At 49.6% G+C, this 26,154-nt stretch overlaps 3 protein-coding genes across 3 annotated transcripts; all 3 read left to right on the top strand.

The window, feature by feature from the left end:
• The first annotated feature begins 146 nt into the window (after positions 1-146).
• On the top strand, positions 147-2,581 carry nipsnap3a (nipsnap homolog 3A (C. elegans)). The gene is made up of 6 exons (XM_086017669.1): positions 147-316; positions 1,222-1,429; positions 1,530-1,691; positions 2,041-2,190; positions 2,264-2,326; positions 2,397-2,581. Exons 1-6 carry the CDS (start codon positions 263-265, stop codon positions 2,471-2,473), a joined length of 714 nt encoding a protein of 237 aa, XP_085873795.1. The 5' UTR covers positions 147-262; the 3' UTR covers positions 2,474-2,581.
• A 144-nt stretch (positions 2,582-2,725) lies between these two features.
• On the top strand, positions 2,726-7,884 carry LOC147150808 (putative pancreatic secretory proteinase inhibitor). Its single transcript, XM_086017682.1, has 4 exons — positions 2,726-4,080; positions 4,154-4,185; positions 6,596-6,708; positions 7,642-7,884. The coding sequence occupies exons 1-4, from the start codon at positions 4,029-4,031 to the stop codon at positions 7,685-7,687; spliced, it is 243 nt and encodes an 80-aa protein (XP_085873808.1). The 5' UTR covers positions 2,726-4,028; the 3' UTR covers positions 7,688-7,884.
• A 2,332-nt stretch (positions 7,885-10,216) lies between these two features.
• Positions 10,217-25,361, top strand: arap3 (ArfGAP with RhoGAP domain, ankyrin repeat and PH domain 3). Its single transcript, XM_086023400.1, is given in 35 exon segments — positions 10,217-10,408; positions 14,369-14,507; positions 14,589-15,341; positions 15,416-15,456; positions 15,670-15,746; positions 15,829-15,890; positions 16,883-17,005; positions 17,335-17,404; positions 17,472-17,592; positions 17,688-17,872; positions 18,044-18,150; positions 18,226-18,425; positions 18,498-18,583; positions 18,654-18,836; positions 19,029-19,170; positions 19,546-19,650; positions 19,733-19,886; positions 19,960-20,062; positions 20,195-20,393; positions 20,456-20,519; positions 20,591-20,754; positions 20,833-21,045; positions 21,129-21,234; positions 21,304-21,451; positions 21,558-21,626; positions 21,710-21,784; positions 21,900-22,017; positions 22,089-22,234; positions 22,237-22,446; positions 22,527-22,609; positions 22,679-22,714; positions 22,803-22,866; positions 22,948-23,085; positions 24,710-24,748; positions 24,832-25,361. Coding segments are annotated over 34 exon segments (4,776 nt in total). The 5' UTR covers positions 10,217-10,408; positions 14,369-14,424; the 3' UTR covers positions 25,141-25,361.
• The last annotated feature ends 793 nt before the right edge of the window (positions 25,362-26,154 follow it).

The following is a 26,154-nucleotide window of genomic DNA, read 5'->3' on the forward strand; positions in this document are numbered from 1 at the left end:
TCGAACATACCGTTTCTACACGTGCAAAACTTCCGCTCTTTAAATTCTTGTATTGGTCCAGTTGTCTTCAAAAATGTAAATAAAAGTGACGTCACTCCACGGATGCTGTCAAAAATCCCCCCCCCCCCGGCCCAAAAAACAAGATTGACAGGGAACACGTGACCGATACGCACACCAGATGACGTCAACACAACTTCATCGCAGGATCTTTGGATGCTTGCTCGCTTCTCGACCACTTTGCATTTTCTTCACGTTTTGAAAAATGATCCGCTTTTCACGCCTACTGGCCCGCTTCCGTCCCTCGCTGGATGCTCAAGTGAGTCCAACAAACCCAACTGCACTGGACAAAAGTTTCAATTGACACTTTTTGGGGACACTTCATGTCACTAGGCTGCAAAACGACTCAAGTCATCTTCATCGTGTAATTTTATGTGCTCCTCACATCACATCACATAGGACACACTTGACGACACACGTCAAATGCTGTCAAGCTGACATTGAATTTGCCACATTTGATTCTGGCATTAAAACGGACTTTGGAACAATTCGGGGTCTTTGAGGCGACACACGCACACAGTTGATCTTTGAACAGGCTGGAGTGAAATGTTTCAAGTTGAAAATTAACCTGTAGAGGCTATCTTTAATTATTTTCGTTTCTATGTCTTTTCGCTGTTTAACCTCTTCATTTACTGACTGACACAAACACTGTTTTACGCGTGAGCAAACACTGACGGTCGCAGCACGTCTGCCATCATTTTTATTTTTTCTCCAACAATGCACAACACTTTTTTCTTCGTGTGTAACAAAAAATAATGAACTGCGCCCTCTAACTACAGTAGCAACATCCCGCACACATTTTAATTCACAAACCAAAATAATTACAAAAGGCAAAGAAATGCACCATTCTTTTCACCAAAATATAGAATTACCCAAAAATAAAATATTTGCAATTATTATTCATAAAAAAATAGCTAAACTTATTAAATGGCGCTAAAGTCAACATAAAATAACAAATGAAAAATGTGGTTTGTTTTCCTTTTCAAGCACCATACACAAAATATGACAAATATGTCATCAGATGATAAACTCAAAAATAAATGTATTATTCAAAAGCATGTTAGCAACATGTAAAGAACACGTCAACATGTTGATGACAGGGTTTAGAATGCAAATGCACATGATTGTGTGTGTGTGTGTGTGTGTGCGCGTGTGTGTGGTCAGCCCTCGGTAGACCTCTCAACGGGAGACCGAGAAGGAGGCGGAGCCTTGTACGAGTTTCGAACCTACCACATCCGTCCAGACCAAAGCTCCGCCTTCGTGAAGCTAACCAATGAGAAGATTCACCTCAGGACTGCCCACTCAGAACTCATTGGCTACTGGAGTGTTGAGTACGGCTCCCTTAATCAGGTCTTCCATATTTGGAAGTACGGTGAGGAGTCCGTCTTGTCTGCAGTCTCAAAGTCCATCTGTCTCACTGGTCCCGCCCCTCTGGGAGGTGTGAATGAGCTCCGCCCCTCCCTTTCCCCTAGACTCCTTTAGCCAACGTGCAGCGGTGCGTGCAGCGCTAGCTCAGGACGAGCGCTGGATCACTGAGTACATCAGCCAGGCCATTCCCATGCTAACGTGTCAAGACAACCACATCGCCGCCCTGCTTCCCTGGAGCCGGATCAGCGCACCGCCGCACCACGGAGGTCGGTCACACTGCATCACCTCGTCTTACGTCACGCTGCGCCACGTCACGTGAAGGCGGCATCAAGTCACGCCACGTCATGTCACCTCCGTCGCACCAGGCCCCATCAAGTCATGCCACGTCACATCAAGTCGCGCCATTTCACTTCGTGTCATCTTCCTTCCATCACATCACATCATGCCTGTCTTTAGCTCCTACAACATGTCACCTCATGTGTGACCTAATTTCTTCAACACATGACGTTAAACAAATGAATCAACACAAATGAATCAACACAAATGAATCAACATGTGATGTCCCGGGTGGCTTTTATTTTTGTACACCCGTGACATGAGGAGTATTTTTTTCAGGTGTCTTTGAACTGGCCTCCATCAGGACACGTGCGGGCGCCGCCGCAATGTGGGCCGCATCTCTCCGGGATGCCGTCGCCTCCGGCGACGCGTGCGGAGACGCTCACTTGATCGCCGCTTTCCACAGCGACATTGGCCACCTGGACACAGGTCAGTGCAATGCGTGTGTGCGCGTGTGCGCGCATGTTGGTTAACACACGCGTGACGTGGTTGCCCTTGCCAGTTTACACCCTGCGGTGGTTCAAGAGCGCCGACGAGCGCCGTCGAGTGGAAAGTGACGCAGCAGGTATCATGCTATCGTCATGACCTTACACCAAATGGAGCCCGGTGGCTGAGTGACATCATGTCTCCTTCAGTGGTGCGCGGATTGAGCCTTGTGGAGTCCCGGAAGACGAAAGTGATGTTCCCGTGTTCCTTCTCGCCGCTTAAGTGATTTCCTGACGGGTTGTCAGAACGTGGAGCTGTCGGCGTCCAATCGTGTGGCGGTGGGTGGGGCTAACCCACTTTTTTTTTTTTCTTCCAAATAAACTTGTGGAACAAAGTTTGTGTATGCACTGACATTTGTCACATCTGCCTCTCAAAGACGCGTCACCAAGACGGAAACAAGAACTTGGAGACTCTTTGATCATGACTCGAGCTGAGGAGTTTTCTTCAAACCAAGAGTCCAGTATGATTTTGATGGATTATCATCATTAGGGTAGGGCATCACGCTGGACGACTGGTTAGCGCATCTGTCTCACATTGCTGAGGTCGAGGGTTTCGTGTCCGGGTTGCGGCCTTCCTGGGCGGGGTTTGCATGCTCTGCCCGTGCCTGTGTGGGTTGTCTCCGGGTATTCCACTTTCAAAAACACGCATGGTAGGTTAATTGGATGCTCTAAATCGTCCCGAGGTGTGACTGTGAGCGTGAATGGTTGTAACTTGTTTGTCTATGTGTGACCTGCGGTTGGCTGGCAACCAGTTCAGGGTGTACCCCGCCTACTGCCCCAAGATGGCTGGGATAGGCTCCAGCACGCCCGCCACCCTCGTCAGGAGGTGGGCATCGGCAGTCCGTCTATAACTTCTGGGCGGTATTTCCGGGCCGACCCACGTGGGCCCAGTCCGGCCGGCGTCGGCGACAGCCAATCGGCATTGGGAATTGAATGTACACATCACGCCACACGCAGACATGCAGCCAAATAAAGGACAAAAATAAAATGAATAGTGAATACAACAGACACACACGCGCGCAGCGTGGGGCACGTCATTGCGTCTGTGGGACCCAACGGTAGACAACACTGTTTTGATTTTTTTTTTCGTATTTGGCTGCGTTTCAGGGGTGCCGTACATTGGCTGACTCGGACCGACCGGGCGGGCCTGAAATGCCGTCGAAAGCTCACTGACGGACGAAGGCACTGACGAAGAGTGGCCACGCTTACGAAGCAGCCACCGTTGACAATTTCCCTCCAACTTGCACCGTTTCTTATAACCGTCCAGCTCGTGCGTCTACCAAATCGTTTAGCAAATTTCAAAATAAAAAAAACACAGATTAGGATGTTTTTGCATGTAGAGTAAACCACGTTATATTGCTATATCGCAGATTATTTTTGGTGAGGGTTATTCGGTATTATTATGACGGTCTTTGAAGGCAACCGCACCAAACCCCAAAGCAAAAACAAAGGAAAAGCAAAACTTGTGAATAGTCGCTCTGCGTGGGCGTGTGAACGAGTGATGTTGTCCCTTAATTCCCACGCACGTGAAAGCCGACAGGCAGCCGGTGACGCGCCGTCTGGTGCGCATGCATGGCGTGTTTTTGTCCGAGCGGGTTGTTGTTGTTGTTTTTTGCGCTGGCTCAGCAGATTCTGCGAGCGGCGTACGTTGATCCCGAGATTAGACGCGCACAAAAGCGCCGTCACAACACGAGTGCGCGTGGCGGGCGTGTGCGCGGGCGGCTATATGTACATGTAGTGTGTACGTAGGTGGGCCACATCAGGTGTGCTCCGGCGCTCAGGATGTGGCGCGCGCGGCTGCTCTTGCTCTGCGTGACGCTTGTCCTGCACGCACGTGAGTTGCCCTTCAAGCATGCGCCCGGCGAGCCCTTTGTTGCTCATCTTCAAAGATGCTTTCTTCTTTTCAGATGCCGACGACCAAGCCAGCATCTTCAGGAGGGTAAGAAAGCTACTTGGCCCTTTTGAAATTGGTCGACTTGCGGCGCTCGTTAAGTGCCGTGCACCCACCATTACGATTTCTTGCCGCACGTCCGTTATAAGGGCGACAAATAAGAGCACGTTGCAAGTCGGACAATTATGGGCTGATGGCACTTGAAGCGGGTAGGTGGCTGTAGTCAGTGTACGGCATCGGATTGCGTGGCGCCGTAGTTGATTGCGAGGAAAGACGACGCATTTCAAGGAGTGAATGGTGAACGGCATGCAAAAACCTTGTAAAAAAAAAAAAAAAAAAAGCTTCACGTCACTTCATGTCATAACACTGCGTTGAATCGTCACCAAAATTCACAAGCACATCCCACGCACTCCAAACTCGGAAAATATCAAAAACGATCGCCTCAGTATTTGGGATTTTATGGACATGAAGCATTTTCTTCATTAGGGAAAGTCAACCTAAACATACTTTTTTTCAAGCTAGTGAATTTCTACGGCAGTGTTTTTCAAACTTTTTTGAGTCAAGGCACATTTCTTTCATTGAAAAAATCCCCGGCACACCACCAGCTGAAATTGTGAAAAAAAAAAGCTTATTTTAACAAATACAAGTGTTATATTGTTTATATAAGCATTTTTTAACATGGAAGAATGATGTTATACTATAACGTCTTGAATAGGAATTGAATAAACAAAGAAAAACGTTTTTATAATGTGACGCATGTTTATCCAAACAGGTGTCACTAATTTGCTTGTCTCTAAACAAAGACAATTGGCTACCTGCTGCTGCTACCTGCTGGTATGGAAGAGTACTACAATGTAGTAAAGACATGATTACGCTGACAGGCGCTAGACCGCACAGGCGCACAAATTAGATCATTTCCCACGGCACACCGGACAATATACCGCATACCTGTCAACTTGTACGTTTTCCCCCGTTTTTTGATCATTTCAAATTGTGTACGCCGTATCACAATTTTTGTACGGGAAAAAATTAAAAACTCGTTTTTTGTTAGACCGACCTCGTCTTGCCCGTTTCGACTCTAATCCGGAGCGTCCCTTTAGCGATTCCGACTGCAAACTTCGGCCGACTTTCACGAGCAAAGTCCCCCTCCCCCTCCCACCGTTGAGTGATAAACACTGTGTAAGATTCTATATAGAAATATCCGTTCCGTTTCCCCCACCTCTCCCACTGAGCGATAAATACAGTGTACGATTATATACAGAAATGTACGGGCAAGTTACAACTTTTCTAAGATTCAGCACAGCTCGGGGTTGACAGGTATGATACCGAGTTTGAAAAACACTGGTCTACGGCAGGTGTCTTCAATCCTATTCCTCGAGGGCCGCTGTCCTGCCTGTTTTCCGTCACTCCCCGCTGCAACACACCTAATTCAAACGAACAGATCATCAGCAAGCTCTGCAGAAGCTGGATAACGATCCTGAGCTGGATAACGATCATGATCATTTGAATCAGGTGTGTTGCAGCAGGGAGACATCCGGGAAAAACGGACATGACAGCAGACCTCTGGGAATAAGGATTGAAGACCCCCGGTATACGGGGAGCATAAGGCTTTATGTCCATAAAATCCAAAATAGGCTGGAAATTGTTTTGATATTTTCAGAGGTTGAAGTGGGCATGAGTAGCGATGTGCATGTGAAATTTTATTTTTTGACAATTTTCGGACACTAAGCCACGTAAAGCGTTTTTTACATGAAGTGTTTTCGACTGTCCTCGAGCTGATGCGCTGAGTCAGCGTTGCTCACGCCGTGTTTCTTAGTTGTCTAAAATGATTTTGCCAGCACAAGCACTATATCTGTCTTGTTTTTGCCTTGTAGGAATGTTGATACGCAAATTGAGCATATTTGCAAAAATTGCCGTCAGATTCACTTTGTTGGCACAAGCCGGTGCCAGCGTGCGTATGTTGATGACTGAATTCATTTGAAATTGACCCTAAAGGTCCCGAACTTTCTCAATCTTCATCCGATTTGAAAAAAATCTTGTCTCATGGGAAAGCTTGCCGAGCACGCAAGCTGACGACATTTAAGAAGGACTCTTTCTTTATTTTCTTTCTTTCTTCATATCAGGAACAGTATACATTAATAAACATTTTGGTAAATATGCTACAGTTACCCAGAAGGCACATTTTCATCTGCAGTCCCTTGACAGATGGTGAATGTCACCCTCACCAAAATAAGAATTCAAATACAACACATTTACGTAAAGTCGTAAAGTCGTACACACGCAAATTAGTGCGTGTGCACGGTTAGTCAATGCGGCCCAATGCGAGAATTTGGGTGCCTTCTGACCCAAGCTGGGGTTTGCAAATGTCAGCGCTTGCGGTTCCTTGTCGCCACATGGTGACGTTTGTTGCTTTGTCTGTTTATGCTTTGTTTGTGGCTTGTCCGCGGTTCGTTGGCAGCCCCAGTGCAGCGGCACCACCCTGGCCCGAGCGTGTCCGCTCAACTACTCGCCCGTGTGCGGCAGCGACGGCGTCACCTACCCCAACGAATGCGCTCTGTGCATCCACAGACTGTGAGTTGGCGTCCGCGTGCGACACATCCGGCGGCTTACAACACGTGTCGTGTTGTCGCACTCGAGATAGACGAGCACGGCGCGCTGGCCGTGAGGTCAACTCGGTTGACTTTACAGCGAGTGGCGCTTTGGCAAATTGGAAACAATTGTTCCCAAATGAGGCTTCAAGCAGTTTTTGGCCACTCCCAGCTGATGTTTAGGCTAACCCTAAACAGGATATGAAGACAATTAATTACACTTTGTGTATTTGGAATGACCACATGGCATGGCTTTACAGGCCACTAGCTTCATGCTAATGCTAATTCGCAACTAGGTCGCCTTAAGCCTTTAACCTGCGCTAACAAAGGAACTAAAACATTGAAAAAACAGAATGAAAAAAATAACGAGAGTACTTTTAAAAACACATTGCAGACTCTCCATTGTACGTTTATAGAACTATAATTACAACGAAAATGATAGCAAAAATGCGCTTCGTTTTCATCTTTGTCATTTGTTTATTTCAAACGTATTTATTTCAAGATGACTTTATGGCCTTACAGAAGGCAAAAATGTCAAACAGCCGTTTGGAAATTGTACTTTCTTTGCTTTCACAATACTTAGTGCAAAGAATTTTTGAAAAACTAACAAAAAAAACAACAACTAACAAACCCGAAAAGGATACCTATTAAAACTAACTCAAGTTAATAAAAGAAAGCGCAAAACAAAATTAAGAACTAACTAGAATTCAAAAAAAAAATCTGAATAAAAAAATCTCAAACTATTATAACCCTGCTGAAGCGCATGAAGCCTGAAACTGACACTTTCGCACGAACACACACACACACACACACACACACACACACACACATTCACGGTCATGTGACCGTCATGTGACCTTGTGTGTATTTTTGTTTGTGTGTGCGTGTGTGTGTGTGTATGTGTGCGTGTGCACAGGGAGAAGAAGTTGGACATTGTGATCATGAAGGACGGCCCCTGCTGATGACATCACATCATCGCATTTTTTTTCACAGACTACTCCACACACGCACACGTTTGTCTATTTTTCATGGTGTTCCTTAAAACCAGAGTGCGACTTTTCTGACATCTTTTGCTTGTCACGTGTGCAACAAGACAAACAAAAAAAGAATTTTAATTTGGCAAATTGTACTTAAATGAAATAAATGATTTTAATGTCAACCAGCTGGCGCGTGGCGTTCACTACCTGCTATGCTAACATGTTAGCCACATGACTGATGAGGTAATGTCAACATAGTGACACGTTGTGCTTCCTTCCTGATATGCTAACATGTTAGCCCCATGATGGTGGAGGCAAATGCAATCGAATGCAATCGAACATCTAGTGAGAAGAACGTGCTCGCTCGCTGGTGGAAGTAGCGTGAATGGCCTGCTAACATGATGGGAAGGTCATGCTAACGATGACAAGAGCCGATGACCTTAGCGTTCTAAGGCCACCGTCTCTTGTCTTTGCCGCAGGTTTTGAAGTGTTTGGTAGAATTTAAAAGTGGCACCTGGGTAACAATTGTCAGGGATCACGTGAACACTTCTACCTTGACCTCCATGTCAAGCCATGACTGACAAAGTCATTCTCCCTTGAAAAACTCATTATCAGCATTAATAGCCTTAAATGGGAAGTCAACCCAAATATATTTTTTTCAAGAATATGTTCTATGCACACCCACTAGTTGAAACAAGGCATTCTGATTTATTGTATTGTTTGTAAAGTGCTTTGTTACAGCCAAGCTGTTAAGAAATGCGCTATATGAATAAAATTGCATTGTATTGTATTGATAAATATTGCGTTTGTGGAATATGAATTAAGCGGCAAAATCCACCCGTTTTTAGCCATCTCTGGGGGCGGCCATTTTGTCACTTCCGTCGACTGAAAATGACATTACAACTGCTCACAACGACCAATCACGGCTGACCCGTTTTCTGAATCTGAGCCGTGATTGGTCGTTACCTGAGCCCTGAGTGACGAAATGGCGAAAAAAAGGGGTGGATTATGCTGCTTAACTCATATTCCACAAACGCAATATTAATCAGAATGCCGTGTTTCAACTAGTGGGCCTGCTGGGAACATATTGTTGAAAAAAATGTATTTGGATTGTTTTCCGCTTTAAGACCAGTAAACCTTTAGGGCAAGACAACATCTTCACAAAAGAGCTCAAGCACTTTGGACCTGTCACACGAAAATGGATCTTAGATCTGATGAACCACTGCAAGGTGACAAAAAAACGTGGCAAAGACCTGGAGGAAGACCAGGATCATGGCTCTACTGAAAACAGGCAAGGTTCCCGCACACATGTAGGGCTTCCGTCCCATCTCTTGCAAGCTGTTTGAATCCCTCATTCCTAACAGGTTCTCTACTGTCAGTGGATCACTTTTCATCCCTCACCCAGCTGGTTCTGACCTGGCAAATCCACAACAACCCAACTCGTGAACCTTACTCAACACATTGAATACGCGTTGCGGAGGGACCTCAAAACAGGAGCTAGTTTTGTTGATCTGTCTGCACTGACGTGGCACTTGCATGCTAATATGGTGCCAAGGTCAAGCTAACATCGTACATGATGCCGAAGTGATGCTAACGTGCAAGTAACTAAGGTCATACTAACATGTTGCTGAGGTGATGCTAACATGACGCTAGCATGACGCTGAGGTGTCCGTATGGATGTGTCGGGTCAAGTGGCACTTCCTCACTTTGTTTTGATGTCCGCCTCCATATTGTCTCAGACGCTTCCTGTTTCCTGTCTGCAGGCTTCTGATTGTCTTTGGCGGCAAGGACAAGGAAAGGAAAGGAGAGGAGAGGAGAGGAGAGGAGAGGAAACCCCACCAGCTCCGGGGCAGCCGCCGAGGCGCTCGCTTCCTGTTCGTGCAACAGCCGCAGTCCAGCAAAACTTGACAACTTGTTCCTCTCCTCATCATCCTCGCAAGCTACAAAACTACTAGCTGGACATAAATGCATCATGTCACCTGATGCCCCATTTTATTTCTTTCATGTATGCTAATAAAGACATCATGTGACCCGATCGAGGCCACTTCAAAGTGCACAAAATATATTCTATTAATAATCTATTAATAAACCGTTCTTGAATGGTATCGCACCCTATGTCTGGAGATACGTATCGAATTGTCTTTTATCAGAGAGACACACACCCCAAATATATGCCACAATTATTTAAGGTAAATCAATGTAATATGAACTTTAATAGGATAATTTGACTATAAATTTGACAAATAAATTCATGTTGTTTATTTAATCTTTATATTCCATACAAATACATGCTTAATATCACGAATATCAAAAAGAGCAGTGTAACAATTTATACAATATTTTATCATTTAATCGGTTTTAATTGCGAATTTGGCCTCCAGTACTTCGTGTATTTCAATGTGTGACTGGTTAACTTAATAATAATATCAAGTAATGAATGCTTACAACCGGAAGTAAAGACTTCTATGGACTTTTACTTTGAAATGTGGCCACCAGGAAGTCGTGTACGTTTCTGTTACTGTGCCTTGATGGTCTAAGCGACGGGCGTGTTGAACGTCCGCAATTCAATAGAACTCGCCCAACTCTCACAAGTCTCCGAACCACCCGAGTGGATGTGGATGTGGTTACGGTTCTGGACAGGGTGCGGATCGGACCAACCGAACAGAACCGGGTAGGGAGAGGAGCTCGAGCTCGAGCACGAGTCAAGTGAGTGACCGCTCCGGGTCAAGTTGTTTGGGTCGCGGTTCGGTTCTGTCGGGATTGGAGCCAACCGGAAACACACACACACATTGGCACTCGACCTGTTTGACTGCTCTGACAGGTCTGATTTGACTTCTGCTTAGTGATTATACTGGTTTTGCTAGTCTGTCTGGTTCTACTGGTTTAAGAGGTTCTACTGCTCTGAGCGCTTCTCCTTGTTGTGCTGGTTTTCCCGGTCGGATTGGTTTTAGCCGTTCTGCGAGCTTTCATTGGTTCGTCTGCTTTTAGTTGTGGGCTCGGCCCCGTACTGGTTTGCCTGCTGCTCAAATGTCACACAAGCCTGCCTTGTTCCTAATCCGAACTCTGACAAGCAACTTGGAACTTTTAAATTGTAACCCAAAGCTACTTGGGGTGCAGAAAGCGGTTCCAGTCCACCTGTCCTGCTTTTCACATCCTTCCTGATGCTTCTGGTGTGGTGAAACACTGAACTAGTGCGTGTTCTCCGCGTCCAAGTTCTGCTGACGGAATTCTTGATCTTCACTTGTTTTTTGACACCAACTAACATGCACCTTTCAAAATATAAAAGAATAAAAATGGAACTTTTATAGTTAATGGCCAACATGCAAACAGTCCAATGAATACATTTTCAGTCCTAAAAAGCACATTTACGTGCTTCAATTAATCGTTTCTCTGACTGAGAAGTCCCCCATAAGTTGAAATAAACCGTTGCATATCTACAAGCTTCACTTGAAGCTTGATGGTGGATTGAATGTCATGTTTTAAATGTTGAACAATTGTCCTTGTCTTGAATGTAGTGATTCTTTTGGGTACCACTAGAGGGAGCCCACGTGTTCTATTGACTGGCTTTGACTGGTTTGCTAGCTGGTGAGCAGGTCAAGGGTCAGCAGCAGGTGTCACTGCTCAAAGTGGCTCTTGTGCTCATATACCGATTTTGTTTTTGTTTTTTTTGCCTTAAGTAAGTTGGTGACTGGTATCGGCAGCCTTCAAGAGTACCCGATACTTTGAAAGAAGGGCGACGCTTGGTATTGCTACTCGCTCCTTTCTCGTTTGAAGTAGCTCGGAGAAAAGTGTGTGTGAAGGAAAAGGAGGTGTTTGCTTCCTTTCTGGTCTTGTTTTGTGACTTCCCACAATTCCTTGCAGGCAGGGTGGGCCATGGTCCCAAGCTCACTCACATCCCCAGTAAGAGGATGTTGTTCCTGTTCAACACTTCCTGTTGTGATGTCACGGCCATTGGCTGGCCACTTCCTGTTGAAAGCGTTTTTTTTTTTTTTTTTGTTTTTCCCCCTCTGGCCTTTTCCTCGCCGCTTGCTGCGTGTGCCACGAGCAATGTGACGTCAAACGGTCGCGTGACATCATCTTCACGCGGTCTCCGAGCATGACTACCTAGCCGACGTCATCGCGGCGAGGCCTCATCCCGACATCGACATTGACATGTGACCTTGCTCGTGCTGGACAAAGTCAAGCACACTCGCACGCTCTTGTGGACTTCCATCATGTGACGTCATCATCGGCCAGTCAGTAGCAGTCATGTGAATATGCCTGCTGCCATCCTGGCCACTTGAGGCACTTCCCATGATCGGCGGCAAGTTGAAACGTTCGCAGCTGTCCAGCAGAAGGCAGGCCACGCCCACTGGAGGAGGAACACGCCACCGTCACCTCCTGCTTTTTGTGCTGCGTGCGCTGGACGCAATTGTCCGGCGTCTTCATGGGACGTCTTAGCTAACTTGACAACAACCGGATGTGCAGCTTCCATTGTCCGCTTGACCGCTCACGTAACGGGCGCGCACACACACACACACACACCGACGCAGAGTACAGCCTTTTCAGGAAATATGCCCGCACACACACACACACACAAACTTCCTTCACTTTTTCAGGAAATTTGCACACAAACACGTGCACTCACCACACACATGCGCACTTGTGAACAAACACCAACATGCGTGTTGTGTGTGTGTGGGAAGTTGAAGTGTGTTTGCTTGCTGCCAAGTCATGTGACCTGTTCTGCTGCGATTGGCGGCGTTGTTTGCCAGGCGTCGCCACGGTAACGTTTGGCCGACAGCAAAACGTGAGCGCGAGGAACAAATTGAGGCCGGGACGTTCTTGTGGCCGCCACTTGGCTGATGTGAGCCAGTAAGCAGAACACAACAGAAGAGAACCTAATGGAACAGAACAGAAGTCCTTTTGTTTGGGAACGCGCCCCCTCGCCGTCCTCGGGCCGGGCCGAGGTTAGCTGAACACACATGCTGACTAACAAGGGCTCACTTGTGCGCGTGCGCTGACGTGCGTGTGCGTGTGTGTGTAACAATAGCTGCCTTGTGCTAGCCTGCATGAATGAGGTCATCGTCCATCGCGATCAATGCGGCCCAATCATCTGCGTCAAATGTGATGAATAAAACATCAATTAGGCTGTCCAAGAACAAGCTAACCGCATGTTTTCATCGCTCGCTGCTGTCCTAACATGTTAGCAAGGCGTTGTGGACACTTCCTGCAACGTTAGCGAGCGCTTTTGGCCACTTCCCGTTCCGCTAACATGTTCAGCACACCTCCTGCCACAAGTTTTTGGCCTCATCTTGTGATGCTGGCGCGCGCCAGTGGTACAGCCCGCCGGCCGCTCAGGCGCTCAATTTGTCAGTCCAAGTAGCCGCTGACGTCCGCTTCAACGACATTGTCCAATTGGCTGCTCTTCACGATTTGACCGCTGATGTCGATGCACTTGTGAAGTTTCACGATTAAAGGTTAGCCGGCGCGCTATCTGCCCTGCCATCTGCGCGCTGTGTAGAATACGCTTGTGTGAAAAGGACTACATCCTGTGAAAATGTGTGAAGAGAATGACTATTGCAAAATGTCAGTCGGCAGCTTGAGTTGACAAGAGCTTGCTTTGCTGTTTTTTTGTTTTTTTCGTTTTGTTTTTTCATGCACTGCCACAACTTGGATGTGGACATTGACAAGTCAGGTGTGACAACTGTGTGCTCTTTTTTTTTTTTGTTGCTGTGCTGTGATGAGTCAGTCGAGGTTGTCAAGCTTTCCAAATGGATGTGGAAGTTTGTCACTTGAAAACGTTTTGTCGAGCATAACAAGTTGTTCTAAAAAAGTAGTAGACAGTATACGTCCACTTGAATCTGTAAGTTGCACATGCAAATGAAACAACGGATTCATAACACTGTTGAATTTGCAATTGTTTTTTTTTTTTTTAGGAAGGAAATAACCAATGAATGTGGACATTGTAGCGCCCTCATATGTGCTTAAGGATGACACAGTCTCGGAGGCCTTTATTCCCTCGAGTGGGAAGAGAACGCACTACGTGGTCAAGAGCTGCTATCGGCCACAACGACTGGCTCACATGAGCCACCAAATCTCCCTTCTGCCCTTCCTTGCATCCGTTTGGTCAATTCAAATGCTCTGTAGTATAAATCAAGTTTGGTTCAGTTGAGTTCTTGCTGTGCTAACATGTAAGCGACATCTTTTGGGAGTCACTTTCTGCTAAAGATTTTTGCCACTTCCTGCCATTGTAACATGTTTTTGGTCCTTTCCTGCTACGCTAGCATTCAACTTAGCAATGTTTTGGTCATTTCCTCCGCCCGAGACATATTTTGTTTTGCTCCTGCAATGCTAACCTGTGAGCCACATATTTGGTCGTCACTTCTTGCCATGTCAAAATGCAACATATTTGTTTTTTTTGGGGGGGGGGTGGGGGGGGGTCACTTCCTGCTATGCTAACATGTTAGCACATGTTGTTGATCAACTTTTGCTATACTGACATGTTAGAGAGTTGTCATTTAATAATTTCACGGTGTGCTAAGATTGATGTTTTGGTCACGTCATGCGACCTTAACATGTTAGCAACATGGTTTAGTCACTTCTTGCTATGCTAATCTGTTAACAACAACGTTTGGGTAACTTGCTGCTACGCTAACATGTACGTTTTGTGTTTTTTGCAAAAAGGTCCCGTTGTCGATGGGTCGCCGTGACTGGTGATGGCGCCGTGATGGCGTCGGGAGATGGCGCTAGCGATGGTCGTCATGGCGACGCTGGATACTAACACGGCGGTGGAAACGCTTCTGGCCGCCATCCATCTGGAGAGGTCAGAGGTCACTCGGTGCAGAAAGCAACGCGGCGGGCCTGTTTCACGTTGACTTGCTTCATCCATTTTTTTTCCGCACAGGTACCACGCCTGCTTCCAGAGAGCCGGCCTACTATTGGCCGGCGACGTGGCCCACTTGGATCACGACGCGCTGGTCAGCCTGGGAATCACGGCCACCGGACATCGCAAACGGATCCTGAGACTTCTGTCGCACGTGCAGAGGCGGCTAGCTCAGGGCGCCCATCAGAGAGTGGCGGCTGACCGACGCCATTCTGTGACAGACCTGCCGTCGTCTTCGCCGCCGCAAACCTCCTGCGGCTTGGAAGCGTTCAGGAACTGCTCGGCTCCAGACCTGGCTGCCATGCTGAAGCCGGTGCCCAAACCACGAACCGTTTTTAACCGGCGGCGCACCGCCCCGGTTCATTTTCACCCCCCTGGGCCAGACGTGGTCCCGTCACCACACAGGAGACTCTCCCAGGAGTCCATCTGCTTCCCGCTTTTAGACGCCATCAGCTCGCCTTCGTCCGCGCCGACGCCCGTCGGCAGCTCGCACGTTTCCTTGCCGCCCGTTCCCCCGAGGGTCGCCCGTCAGGTTCCGCTCACTGCGCCTCCGTTGCCGCCTTCTCCTGCACAAGCGCACAACAGCCGACCGCTTCCGGCTTCCTTTTCACCTTCGTCTCCTGGTTGCCATGACGATGGCAGGATCTCCGGGTCCTCGCGGTGGTCTGGCTCGAGCAGGATGGAGATGATCTCCAATGACATCTACTGGGGAACCGTGGCGTCTGCCCCGCCAACGCCCCCACGACAGGCAGCTGACAGGGACCAGAGAAACAGGTCTGGACTACCAATCAATTAGTCAGTCAATCAATTAATGATCATTATTGATTCACTTTGAATCCTGTTGGCAGTGGCGGGACGTCGAGCAACAACTCATCAGGATCAGCCAGAGGTGAGTGTGGCCACGCCCCTCGCGTAGCATGATGTCACCGTAATGTGCCGTTGTGTGACATCATCATGTGACATCATCATGTGACATAGCTTGAACCCATTGTCGTCTGATGTAATCATTGTATGATGTCGTGTGAAATCTTACGCCATTGACATCATCGCGATATCATACCGACATCGTGTTCATGCAGCGGTTGCATGTTTGTGTTCACAGATGACCTTGATGACGTCATCAGTCCCTACTGCGAAACCCTTTTTCAAAGAGGTGGAGTCAACACGTTCGGCAGTGAGGTGAGAACATCACGCCGCCATTTTGATGTCAGCATCCACACGAGTTTGTTTTTTTTTTTTAATTGTTTTTTTTCTCACCCAGATCGACACGAGACGAGACGGGGAAACCAGGAGGCGGGAAGGGCAGTACGCTGAGGATTATGGGTAAACCAAGCGACGAGAAGCTGTCAATTGACATTCAGGATGTCAGTCGAGTCCCACGTGACCTTGAGGTCTCGACACAGCAAGCTGCCGCCGGGCAGTCGCCAGCGCATCGATGAGCGCTGTCGGCATCGGGCCGCCAGCAAACCGCGGGCTGGGGCTTGTCACCCGATTCGGAATCGGTGCCTGAGACAAGAAGCGAAAGTGATGAAAGGGAACAAATGGCAAGACGGCCAAAAGAAAGTAGAGGAGGAAAAACAAGAAGAACTGCCGAGGTGGTCCCAAAAAGCTTTGCTGGGATCACGTCACCTGGCGCAGGTAGTCTGAGGTGGAGGGAAACTCGGCGCTACGTATACCGCACCAGCTAGCCAGCGATGAGCTCCAGCTGGCTACGGCTAAACACGTTGCGCAGTCGCTCCCAAGTCATTCATCATCCACTCCGTGACGGCGAATAAGATACATTTCTGACAAGTTTCGTTCTGATGAAGGAAGAAGCCGTGCTAATTGCTAAGCTAATCTAAGAGTGACACGGTTAGCGCGTTTAAAACCATCATTAAGTCCCTGGGTGATTAAGTCCACTTCTCACAAATGTCTGGCTGGAACGGCGTCAAAGCGGAAAACATCCAACTTTGAACAGCATAGCATAAATTAAGAAGTGTCTGGACTCTGGAGAGGAAATCAAACTCGATAAACAGATCTGGAAACGGAAATGAATCAGCGTGCTTGAGGAGAGACCGCGCTCGTATGACATCGCAGAGAAAGGCTCCGTCGACCGAGTGATGAAAGCTAAACTCCGGCAGGACATGAAAAGCGCCACCGATGGTCTGGAGCCAGAGTGCTTCTCACGCCTGCGGCGAAACTACGTAGTCGTTGCCGTCAGGGTGGAGTTTTTGCGTTTTGTCCACCATGACGTTCACCGGCCCGGCGTGTCGAGACCTTGCGGGTGTGCGAAGGCGCCTCGGTCCGCGCGTGCACTGAATTCTCCCCGTTTGCAGCTGCGCGCTGTCCCCGGACGGCGACGAGGACCAGACCATCTCGCCGTACGCCAGCTACACCTCCCTCAGCGACAGGGCCACGCCCATCATCAGCGGATGGCTGGACAAACTGTCGCCACAGGGGTACGTTTTCCTGATGTAGCTGCTCACGACAAGTAGAAGAAGCTTTTTTTTCGTCGAAGCAGCGGGCGGGTCCGGGCGGGGCAAGGGGGACGTCGTAGCTCTTGCAGACATTGAAATTGTGCATGTGCGTGTGTGCGCGCCTGTGCCTCAGCCTTGAAAGTTCAGCTCACACACTTGTCGTGCGTGTCGTCATTTTGGTCCTGTCCTGTGTCTCCTCGTCTTCGTCCTTCTCTTCTTCCTTCTTGACTGGGTGTGTGTTTCTCTTTTTTTCACGTTCTGCAACTTTCTTATGCTGGACTGATGAGACGGAATTTGCGCTTTATTTCCAGGAACTACGTTTTCCAGAAGCGCTTCGTCAAGTTTGACGGCAAAAATCTCATGTATTTTGGAAACGAAAAGGTAAGGTTTGAATCCTCCGTGCTTGACTTCATCATTGTCTTCATCATCATTTTCGCCCCTCTTGCAGGACGTGTACCCTAAAGGAGTTGTCCCATTGGCTGCCATCCAGATGGCCCGCCCCTCCAAAGACAACAAGTTTGAAATCGTCACCAGTCAGCGGATCTTTGTTTTTAAGGCTGATAATGAAGGTACACACACACGCACGCGCGCACGGGCAATTGATTGATTGATTGATTGATTGATTGATTGCTGACTTTGGACATGCTGTGCGTGTGCGTGTCAGTGCTGAGACGGCGTTGGGTGTCCACACTGCAGGACCACGTCCGAGACCAGCTGGTGTTCGGGCGGCGCTGGTTGGGACCCGGTCCTCACTGTCAGAAACACGGCTTGCTGGAGCTGAAAGGAACCAAGTCCAAAGTTTACGTGGCCATCAACATGGAGCAGATTTGGCTCCACAAAAGCCAACAGGTGATGACAGCGCCACGCGCTAACACCTTGGCTGCGCACGCGCTGCTTGTTAGCACCTGGGCCGCACAGAACCTTGATTTGGTTCCACGCGCAACGTCGACACCTTTCCACACGCAACTTGCCCTGGTTTCCAGGCGTACGTGTGTGATATCTCTTCTCGGACGGTTTCAGTGCTTTCGCACCGGGATCGGCATCACGGTGATCGAGGCCCGCGGCGCCACCATCCGAGATGGGAAACACAAGAGTTTCGAGCTCATCACTCCGTACAGAACCTTCAGGTGCGACCTCACCTCTTTGTCACCGTCGCCGTTCTGTTGCCACGACGGCCTCTCATTGTCAGTCGGCCGCTCCAGCTTCACGGCCGAATCCGACCGGGAAAAGCGGGACTGGATGGAGGCGCTGCAGGAGGCCATAACCGAGACCCTGTCGGATTACGAGGTGGCTGAGAAGATCTGGTCCAACCGCTCCAATCGCACGTGTGCCGATTGTCGGGCCGTCAACCCTGACTGGGCTTCCATCAACTTGTGTGTGGTCATCTGCAAGAACTGTGCCGGTACGCCATAGCTCCATGCTATCGGGTAGCAGGGTGCACTTTTGTTTCATTACCTTTAATTGCTAAGTGCAGGTCAGCACAGAGGTCTGGGCACTATGGTTTCCAAAGTCCAGAGTCTGAAACTGGACACCAGCGTGTGGAGCAACCAGATCGTGCAGGTAAGACCCGAATCGGCTCAAAACCTGAAAAGACTTGACGTTATGTGACGGGTCTTTGTTTGTGTGGCAGCTCTTCATCATGCTGGGTAACGACCGAGCTAACGAGTTCTGGGCGGCCCACTTGTCCCAGTCGGACGAGCTGGATTGCGACGCATCACCGAGTCAGCGGCGGGAGTTCATCGGTCAGAAGTACAGAGAAGGACGCTTCCGACTGGACCATCCCGCTTTTAGCAGCCAAGAGCAGCTACTCAAGGTGTGCATCTCGAGATCACAGAAAGTACTTGAGCAGGAGTTCCTTTGACATTATGTGACGTGATGACAGCAAGTTCTGATCATCAAGTCTGAGCAATGTCTGGAGCTGCGAAGAACCCTGCTCCTTCAACCGCAACAATCTGTCTTCCTTACAACAGTTTTGGGGTGTTTGTGACTGCGTGTCTACCTGCAGGTCTTGTGTTCTGCAGTCTCCGAGCACACGCTCCTCAAAACTGTCACTCACATCTTCTCGGAGGCCAGATCCAACCACCTGACCGCCAGTGCTCACGGAGAGCAGCCAACCAGAGACCTACTGGATGACTACCCCGCCTCGGGTCAGAACCACTGCTATTACGCCTCTTATTTGTCCTACTACTACTACTGATGTAAGCAGATAAGTGACTTCGATACAATTGAGTCGTGGGCGGCGTCAGCGGGCAATTGGCTGGAACGTGGAACTTTCCAAGAACGTGCATGTTAGGTTAGTTCGTTGAGGACTCTCTGTTGTCGCGGGGTGCGATTGTGAGCGTGGATGTGGATGGTTGTTTGTCTCTATCGTCCTTGTGATCGACTGGCGACCAGTTCAAGGTGCACCAAGCCTCTCGCCCAAAGTCAGCCGGGATAGACTCCAAGTCCTTCCCAGCCCCAATGAGGAGGAGTGTTGCCGAACATTGACAGACAATCGAATTTCCTGTGGTCCGGTCCTGCAGATCCTGGCGTCTACGATGAGATCATGAAGACGGTTCTTCATTCGGGCTTCCTCTTCAGGTCCAATTGTGCCAGCAGAGGGACGCTCTCCCGCCGATCTCGAGAAGGTTGGAGTTTGTAGTCCTGACAGAATGTGTTCCTACGCGGCTAATTGTTTGCTTCCCTAACCTGTGCACTGGACTGCCACAGACTTCCAGAAGTTCTGGTGCTCAGTGGATCAGTCACTGCTCTTGTACCAGTCGGAGCGATCGGCAGAGGCCTGCATGGAGATTAACCTGAAGGACGTGGTGTGCTTGGGGGTCGGCCGACCCGACTCGTCCAAGAACAACGGCTTCGTGGACAGGTGACGCGTTAGCTCGGCGCGGCGGAGAATAGAAGCGAAACCCGCAGTCAACGGAGTCTTTTTCCCCACTCAGATTCCGGTACACCTTTGAGTTATATTTGACCTCGGACAAAGTCCATCAGTTTGGTGTGGAGACGGCCGAGGTTCTGCACATCTGGACCAGCGCCATCGGGAAGGTATGATGTTTATCTTGCCCGGGTCATGCCGCATGCCATCGCCTATTGTCTCAGCCCGGTCACGGCGTTCTGCTTGTTAGCGTTCTTTCAATGGTCCGAAGACAGAATTGCCGGGTCGTGTTTGCTCTCCAGGCCGCGACGCCGCTCAGCTGTCACTGCCTGCTGACTCGGGAGTTTGAGCGCATTGGGCGCCTGCAGTACCGAGCCATGTTGGACCCTCAGCAGTGGAAGGAGGCCTACTTTGTCCTGCAGAAGTCCAACCTCTTCATCTGTCCGCAAAACGACGGCGCCGCAGAAGACATCATCAACTTGAAGCGTCTCCAGGAGCTGAGTCGGTGCCTATAAGCAGAAAGTCTTCTTCAGGTTCCGTCCGGCTGACTGTTTGTTTTAAAGGTGTCGCTTTGGAAAGCCAGAACCATGAGAAGAAAGAAATTCTAGTTTTGGTGGAGAAGGGGAGGTGAGTGGACCTTGGCTTCAGCTGATTCTCATCCAGCTGCTCTCGGTTGTCTGACGTTGCCGTTGTGTCAGGACGTTCCACCTGCGGGGCGTGGGCCGCACCGACTTCAACTTGTGGTACTCGGACATCCAGAGGGCCGGGGGCGGGAAGGGAAACGCCCTGCGAGAGCAGCAGCTGAGCAGGAACGACATCCCCATAATTGTGGACAGCTGCATCGCCTTCATCACGCAGTACGGTCAGTACGGCGGGGGGGGGGGGCGGCTCCTGGCTCTCTCCTTCAGAACATCTCCAACTGTCCCGTGGACGCCCGCAGGTCTGAGCCACGAGGGGATCTATCGCAAGAACGGAGCCAAGTCTAGGATCAAATTGCTCATGGAGGAGTTCCGCAAAGATGCTCGCAACGTCAAGTTGCGCATCGGAGACCACTTCATCGAGGATGTGACGGACGTCCTCAAGCGCTTCTTCAGGGAGATCGACGACCCTGTCTTCATGGCCGACCTCCACCCGCTGTGGCAGGAGGCCGCTAGTGAGTCAACTTCCTGCCCACAGCGCCAAGCGTAGGGTGACGCGCCAGGATTGCTTAGCACTTCTCTCCTGCTAACTCCTCAGAAATCCACCTGAAAGGTTCGAGGTTGGACCGCTACAAGGAGGTCATCCGGACTCTTCCACGGGTCAACCGGATGACGCTGGCTGCGCTTATTAGCCACCTCTATAGGTGAGCTCTGAGTGGCCTGGCATGGCGTTCCGTCGGTGTCACGTGATCATGATCGATCGCTCCCGTCAGGGTCCAGAAATGTGCCGACCTGAACCAGATGTGCACCAAGAACCTGTCGCTGCTCTTCGCTCCCAGCCTCTTCCAGACGGACGGCAAGGGAGAACATGAAGTGAAGATCGTCGAAGATCTCATTGACAACTACTTGTATGTTTTCGATGTGAGTACGGCTTTGCAAGTCGCCTCTCCGGAGTCCACTTTGTGAGTCCGCTCCCCAAGTCCACTTTCAGAGTGCGCAGCTGATTGGACTTGTTGCTCTCTGTCAGATTGATGAGGAGCACCAGAGTCAGATGGAGTTGGAGATCAGTCTCATCACCTCCTGGAAGGACACTCAAGTAACTCACGCCAATCGCTTGGCAGGGTGGGCGGGGTCAGCCTTGAAGAGGGAGGAGTCAATGTGCCGGTTGCGTGTGTTCAGTTGTCTCAGGCGGGGGATCTGATCATCGAGGTCTACCTGGAGATGAAGACGCCCGACAGCTGCGTCACCCTTAAAGTAAGACGCCTTCGCATACTGTCCACGCATAGTACATGTAAATGCAGATGCTGTGTTACCATGGTAACGGTCTTTAGCCCTTCGATGACTCCTCCGCGCACCCCCGCCCATCCAGGTGTCGCCCAGCATGTGTGCCGAGGAGCTGACCAATCAGGTTCTCTATATGAGGAACGTCCCGCCTGGTGACAAAGATGTCTGGATGACCTTTGAGGTTATTGAGGACGGGCAGCTGGGTGCGTCCACCGCAACGCATGCGCACGCACACGCACACGCGCTTGTGTCTGAGCCGTTTGTGTGTCCACAGAGCGTCCGTTGCATCCCAAAGAGAAAGTTCTGGAGCAGGCACTGCAGTGGTGCAAGATGGCCGACCCCAGCTCTGCCTACCTTGTGGTGAAGAGGGTCCCTAAAGGCGACGGCATCGACATCCTCACTTGTAGGCTGAGCGCACATTAACACACACACACACACACACACGCACGCATGAAAGCAGCGTGGCATTGACCCGAGTGCGTGCGTGCCCTTTAGCCTACAAGAGTGACCTGATGAAGGTCGGCGTGCTGAGGTGTCGGGAGGAGCCCCCCAAACTGCTTCAGGGAAACAAATTCCAGGAGAGAAGCTTCCAGATCAAGAAGAACAAACTACTGCTGCTCAAAGACAAGAAGGTACCCAGTGACAGACTGACGGGGGCTGACTGAGGGACTTTTGAGTGAGGCCCAACATGTTGTCTGTTTTTGGCCTTCAGAGCTTCAAAGCAGAGAAGGAGTGGTCGCTGAAGACCATGAAGGTCTACATGGGGGTCCGAAGGAAACTCAAAGCGCCAACAAGGTGACCACTGCCACTCACGGAGCGGTTGTCTTTGCGCTAAGCTAGGCTAACGTGTGAATGCTCTCATAGGTGGGGCTTCACCGTGATGTCACACAAACATCAGCTGTAAGTTTCCCCAAACGCATGTTTGCCAACTAGCAAGGGACTGTTTGCGCCGGCGGATGAACATCTGGACACGCATGTGTGCCCGCAGGTTCCTGTGTTGCCCGAGCGAGGCCGACCTGTGGGACTGGGTGAGCAGCTTCCTCAAAGCTCAGGTCAGTGTTTCTGGCTTCTGTTGCCATGGCAATGGGGCACCACCGTGACTCGCTGACCTCCGACCCCGCTGCGTTCGGCAGCACGACGAGCCGGGCCCTCCCGTCCTCCGCCGCCACTCGTCATCCGACATCGCCAAGCAGAAGTTTGGCACGATGCCGCTGGTGCCCATCCGAGGAGACGACAGCAACCACGGCATGCTGTCGGCCAATCAGACGCTGGTAACCGACGCCGCGCTTTCGACTGCTTTTGCGACACTTGCAGCCGCTTCACGCCAACTTGGCGTTGATGTTGCCCATGCAGCTTGGAACCTTTTCATACTGCTTTCATCTGGTTGCCACACGCCACTTTAACCCAGCTTCTCATTTGCTGACAACCCCGCTCGCAATGCTTTTAACAAGAGCTGCACAAGTCATCGGAATGTCATTGTGAGTTCGATTTTGGCTTCTCTAGATCGTTCAAACGTCACAATCGAATAAAAACGATGATTGGGCAAAACGGCGTGGTGCAAGTGCAAGTTCCCTGAATGCACCATGTTGGCAAGCGTGTAGCGTGCACGCGATTCTGCCGTCCCTGAGTGTCCCTTAAGCTGTTTAATGACACCCGAGTGGCAGTTAGCGGTAAAACTAAACACACAAGAAAACCAATTATTATTTAAATACAAAACATGCTTCGTTTTTAAAACATAGCTAGCGCTAATGCTAAAGTGAATGGAGGATCCCATTCAAATGCTAACGGATATCCAGCATCGACTTTGGGAGAGATATTCCTTCAAATGACACAAAAATGTTGCGTAAACACATGCACACGGGTAAGATAACACTACTCGCAGGCATAAACTGTTCCCAATGTCTGAAAAAAAACGAGTTCTACTACTCGAGTTCAAGCACAACTTATGTTTTCATTCAAAGTGTGTGTTCCATCCGTGCAAGGCACCACACTGCCACTAAGAGGCCAAAATGTGCAACAACAGCCGCTGTTTTTTTTTCCCAATTGCTGTTATTTTAGCATATTCTCATTTTACTTTCTTACGCATTTATTTTCTTTCTCCTTTCAATTTATCATTAATTTCAACGATTCAACGAATGTAACTTTCCTCAAAATGTAATGATACAAAGATCCAAGGATTTTTTTCATTTTATTTTTGTTCTTATACCAGCGCCCATTTCCCCATGACATGGACCAAATATGAGGTCCCCGAGGTCCCAGGTTTGCCTAGTAAGTCCCAAGACTTGTGAAAATAAAATAAGAACATCAAAATAATATACAATACATACGATCAAGAGATGAGGGAGACGCTTATTCAGCATGTGAATGTGTGCAGGGAGCCATCAAAGTAGTGTTGATTTGATCATTTGTCATTTTTAAATGTTTAAATGTCTCATTTTGAATCGCGCTTGTTAGATTTCATCACATTTTTACTTAGTTAAGTTTTAGCTGACTGCAAGTCGAGTACAGTATTATAGTCTTTATTTTAGTCCAAGAAAACATTTGATCAGTCTAATTTTAGTCGACAAAATATATTTTTGGGAAAGTGAAATTGAGCTTGCCGAGCGCGCCCCGGCAACTTCATCAGAACTTTATGACAACAACGTTAAGATGACGGGGGCAAAGCAGATCAACTCTAAGCCGTCTAACGTTGGGACAAGAGACGTTTTGTGGCCCTCAAACGCCAGCGACTGATCGGAAGACGTCGTCGTTTGCATGCGCCGACAAACAGTGCTCGCACCACTTTGAACGAGTTGGCGCTCGCTTCAAGCTGCTTTGCGGCGGCCCGCGTGCAACTGTGAACTCCTTCGCAGGACTTTGAGCTCGCTGACTGGAAACGTTGTTTGTCATCCACAGAGGAAGCTCCACGACCGCAGGACGCTCTCCATGTACTTTGTGAGTCTCTCTCTCTCTCTCTCTCGCTCGCTCGCTCGCTCGCTCGACTTGCGGCCCTGACTGTGACGCGCTCGCGTCCGCAGCCGATGAAGGTCCAGCAGGACGGCGGCGAGGAGCATCGCGAGTCGCCGGAGCCGCTCTACGAGGAGGTGGGCGACTTCGGCCTGCAGGTGCTCAAATCCCTGGAGAGCAGCTTCCTGTCCGGCGGCGACGCGCCGGAGGTCCGGCCGCTTCCCGCCCCTCAGCGAGCGGCCGACGCGCAGCCGCCGTCTCGCCCCCAGGCCGGCTGCACGCCGTCTCAAGAGCTCCTCCTACAGGAGATGACCTCGGCGTTCGGCAGGAAGGCCGAGCAAGCGCAGGTGGAGGAAGAGCCCGAGCTCACCGTCATTTGAGTGAGGCCAGACAAATCTCGTTGGCTTGCGATGACAGAAGGTGGCCTGCAGGGGGCAACGCTGCTCTCTTTATGTACACCATGACCTGGGGAATGTGAGGCACACACACACACACACACACACTTTTCAGGGGGACTGTTTTGGATGAAGGCGGCGGCGGCGGCGTCCAAAGTAGCGACTGTCGATGGATTGCAGAATAAAAGTTGTGGATGTTGAAGTCACGCACATGTTGTCCTTTGGCTGCTTTGAATGCTGTGCTGGTTGTCATGGCAACAGTAGTTTATGGGCTTTGTCAGCTGATCAATTCATCTGTGAAGGCTCAAATGTTGTCATCATGATTGAAAATCAGGGCTTTTTCCATTTTTTTTTTTTTTTGCAGGCTGCAATGTTCACAGTGAACAGCAGGTGCCAGCACAAGCACAACTTCAACCCGATAAGATGCAAAGGGGGGGCCAATCAAATGCACATCACAAGATTCACATCACAATATTCAAATCACAAGATACACACCGGTGACATTTCCTCCTGACTTTCCTCCACAGGGAATTTCCTCAACTTCCTTCAGAACTTCCTGCGCGCCATTGTGCCGTGCAGGAAATGAGTGTTCCAGAACACTCCGACTTGATCGAATGGCGTGCAGAAAAGTCCCACTCTCCGAGGTCACATTGTACGGGTTGGACACCTGGCACTGAGGGGATGTTTGCCCCCGTGTGACCCCCCCCCCCCCCCCAAAAAAAAAAGCAGCCCCTCAAGAGGAAAACTGAAACCACTCAAGTCTGCCACTAAGTGGCTAAATGCCCTCAGGTGGCTCAAACACGCACACACCAAATCTTTGTGCGCGTGTATCTGCCTCCACTCGGTTTATTATGCAACACTTATCAAATATTTCATCTGTCAGCTAGCAATTGAACAACGTCTGACTATTCTGGAGCCAGTTGATCTCAAGTCGTCTTGGGATGCCGCGACCTTCTTCGCAGGCCGAACACGCACGCACGCACGCACACACACGCGCGC

The sequence above is a fragment of the Filicampus tigris genome, chromosome 2 (assembly GCF_054856515.1).
Source record: "Filicampus tigris isolate MCC_2025a chromosome 2, RoL_Ftig_1.0, whole genome shotgun sequence".
In the NCBI taxonomy this organism is placed as follows: domain Eukaryota; kingdom Metazoa; phylum Chordata; class Actinopteri; order Syngnathiformes; family Syngnathidae; genus Filicampus; species Filicampus tigris.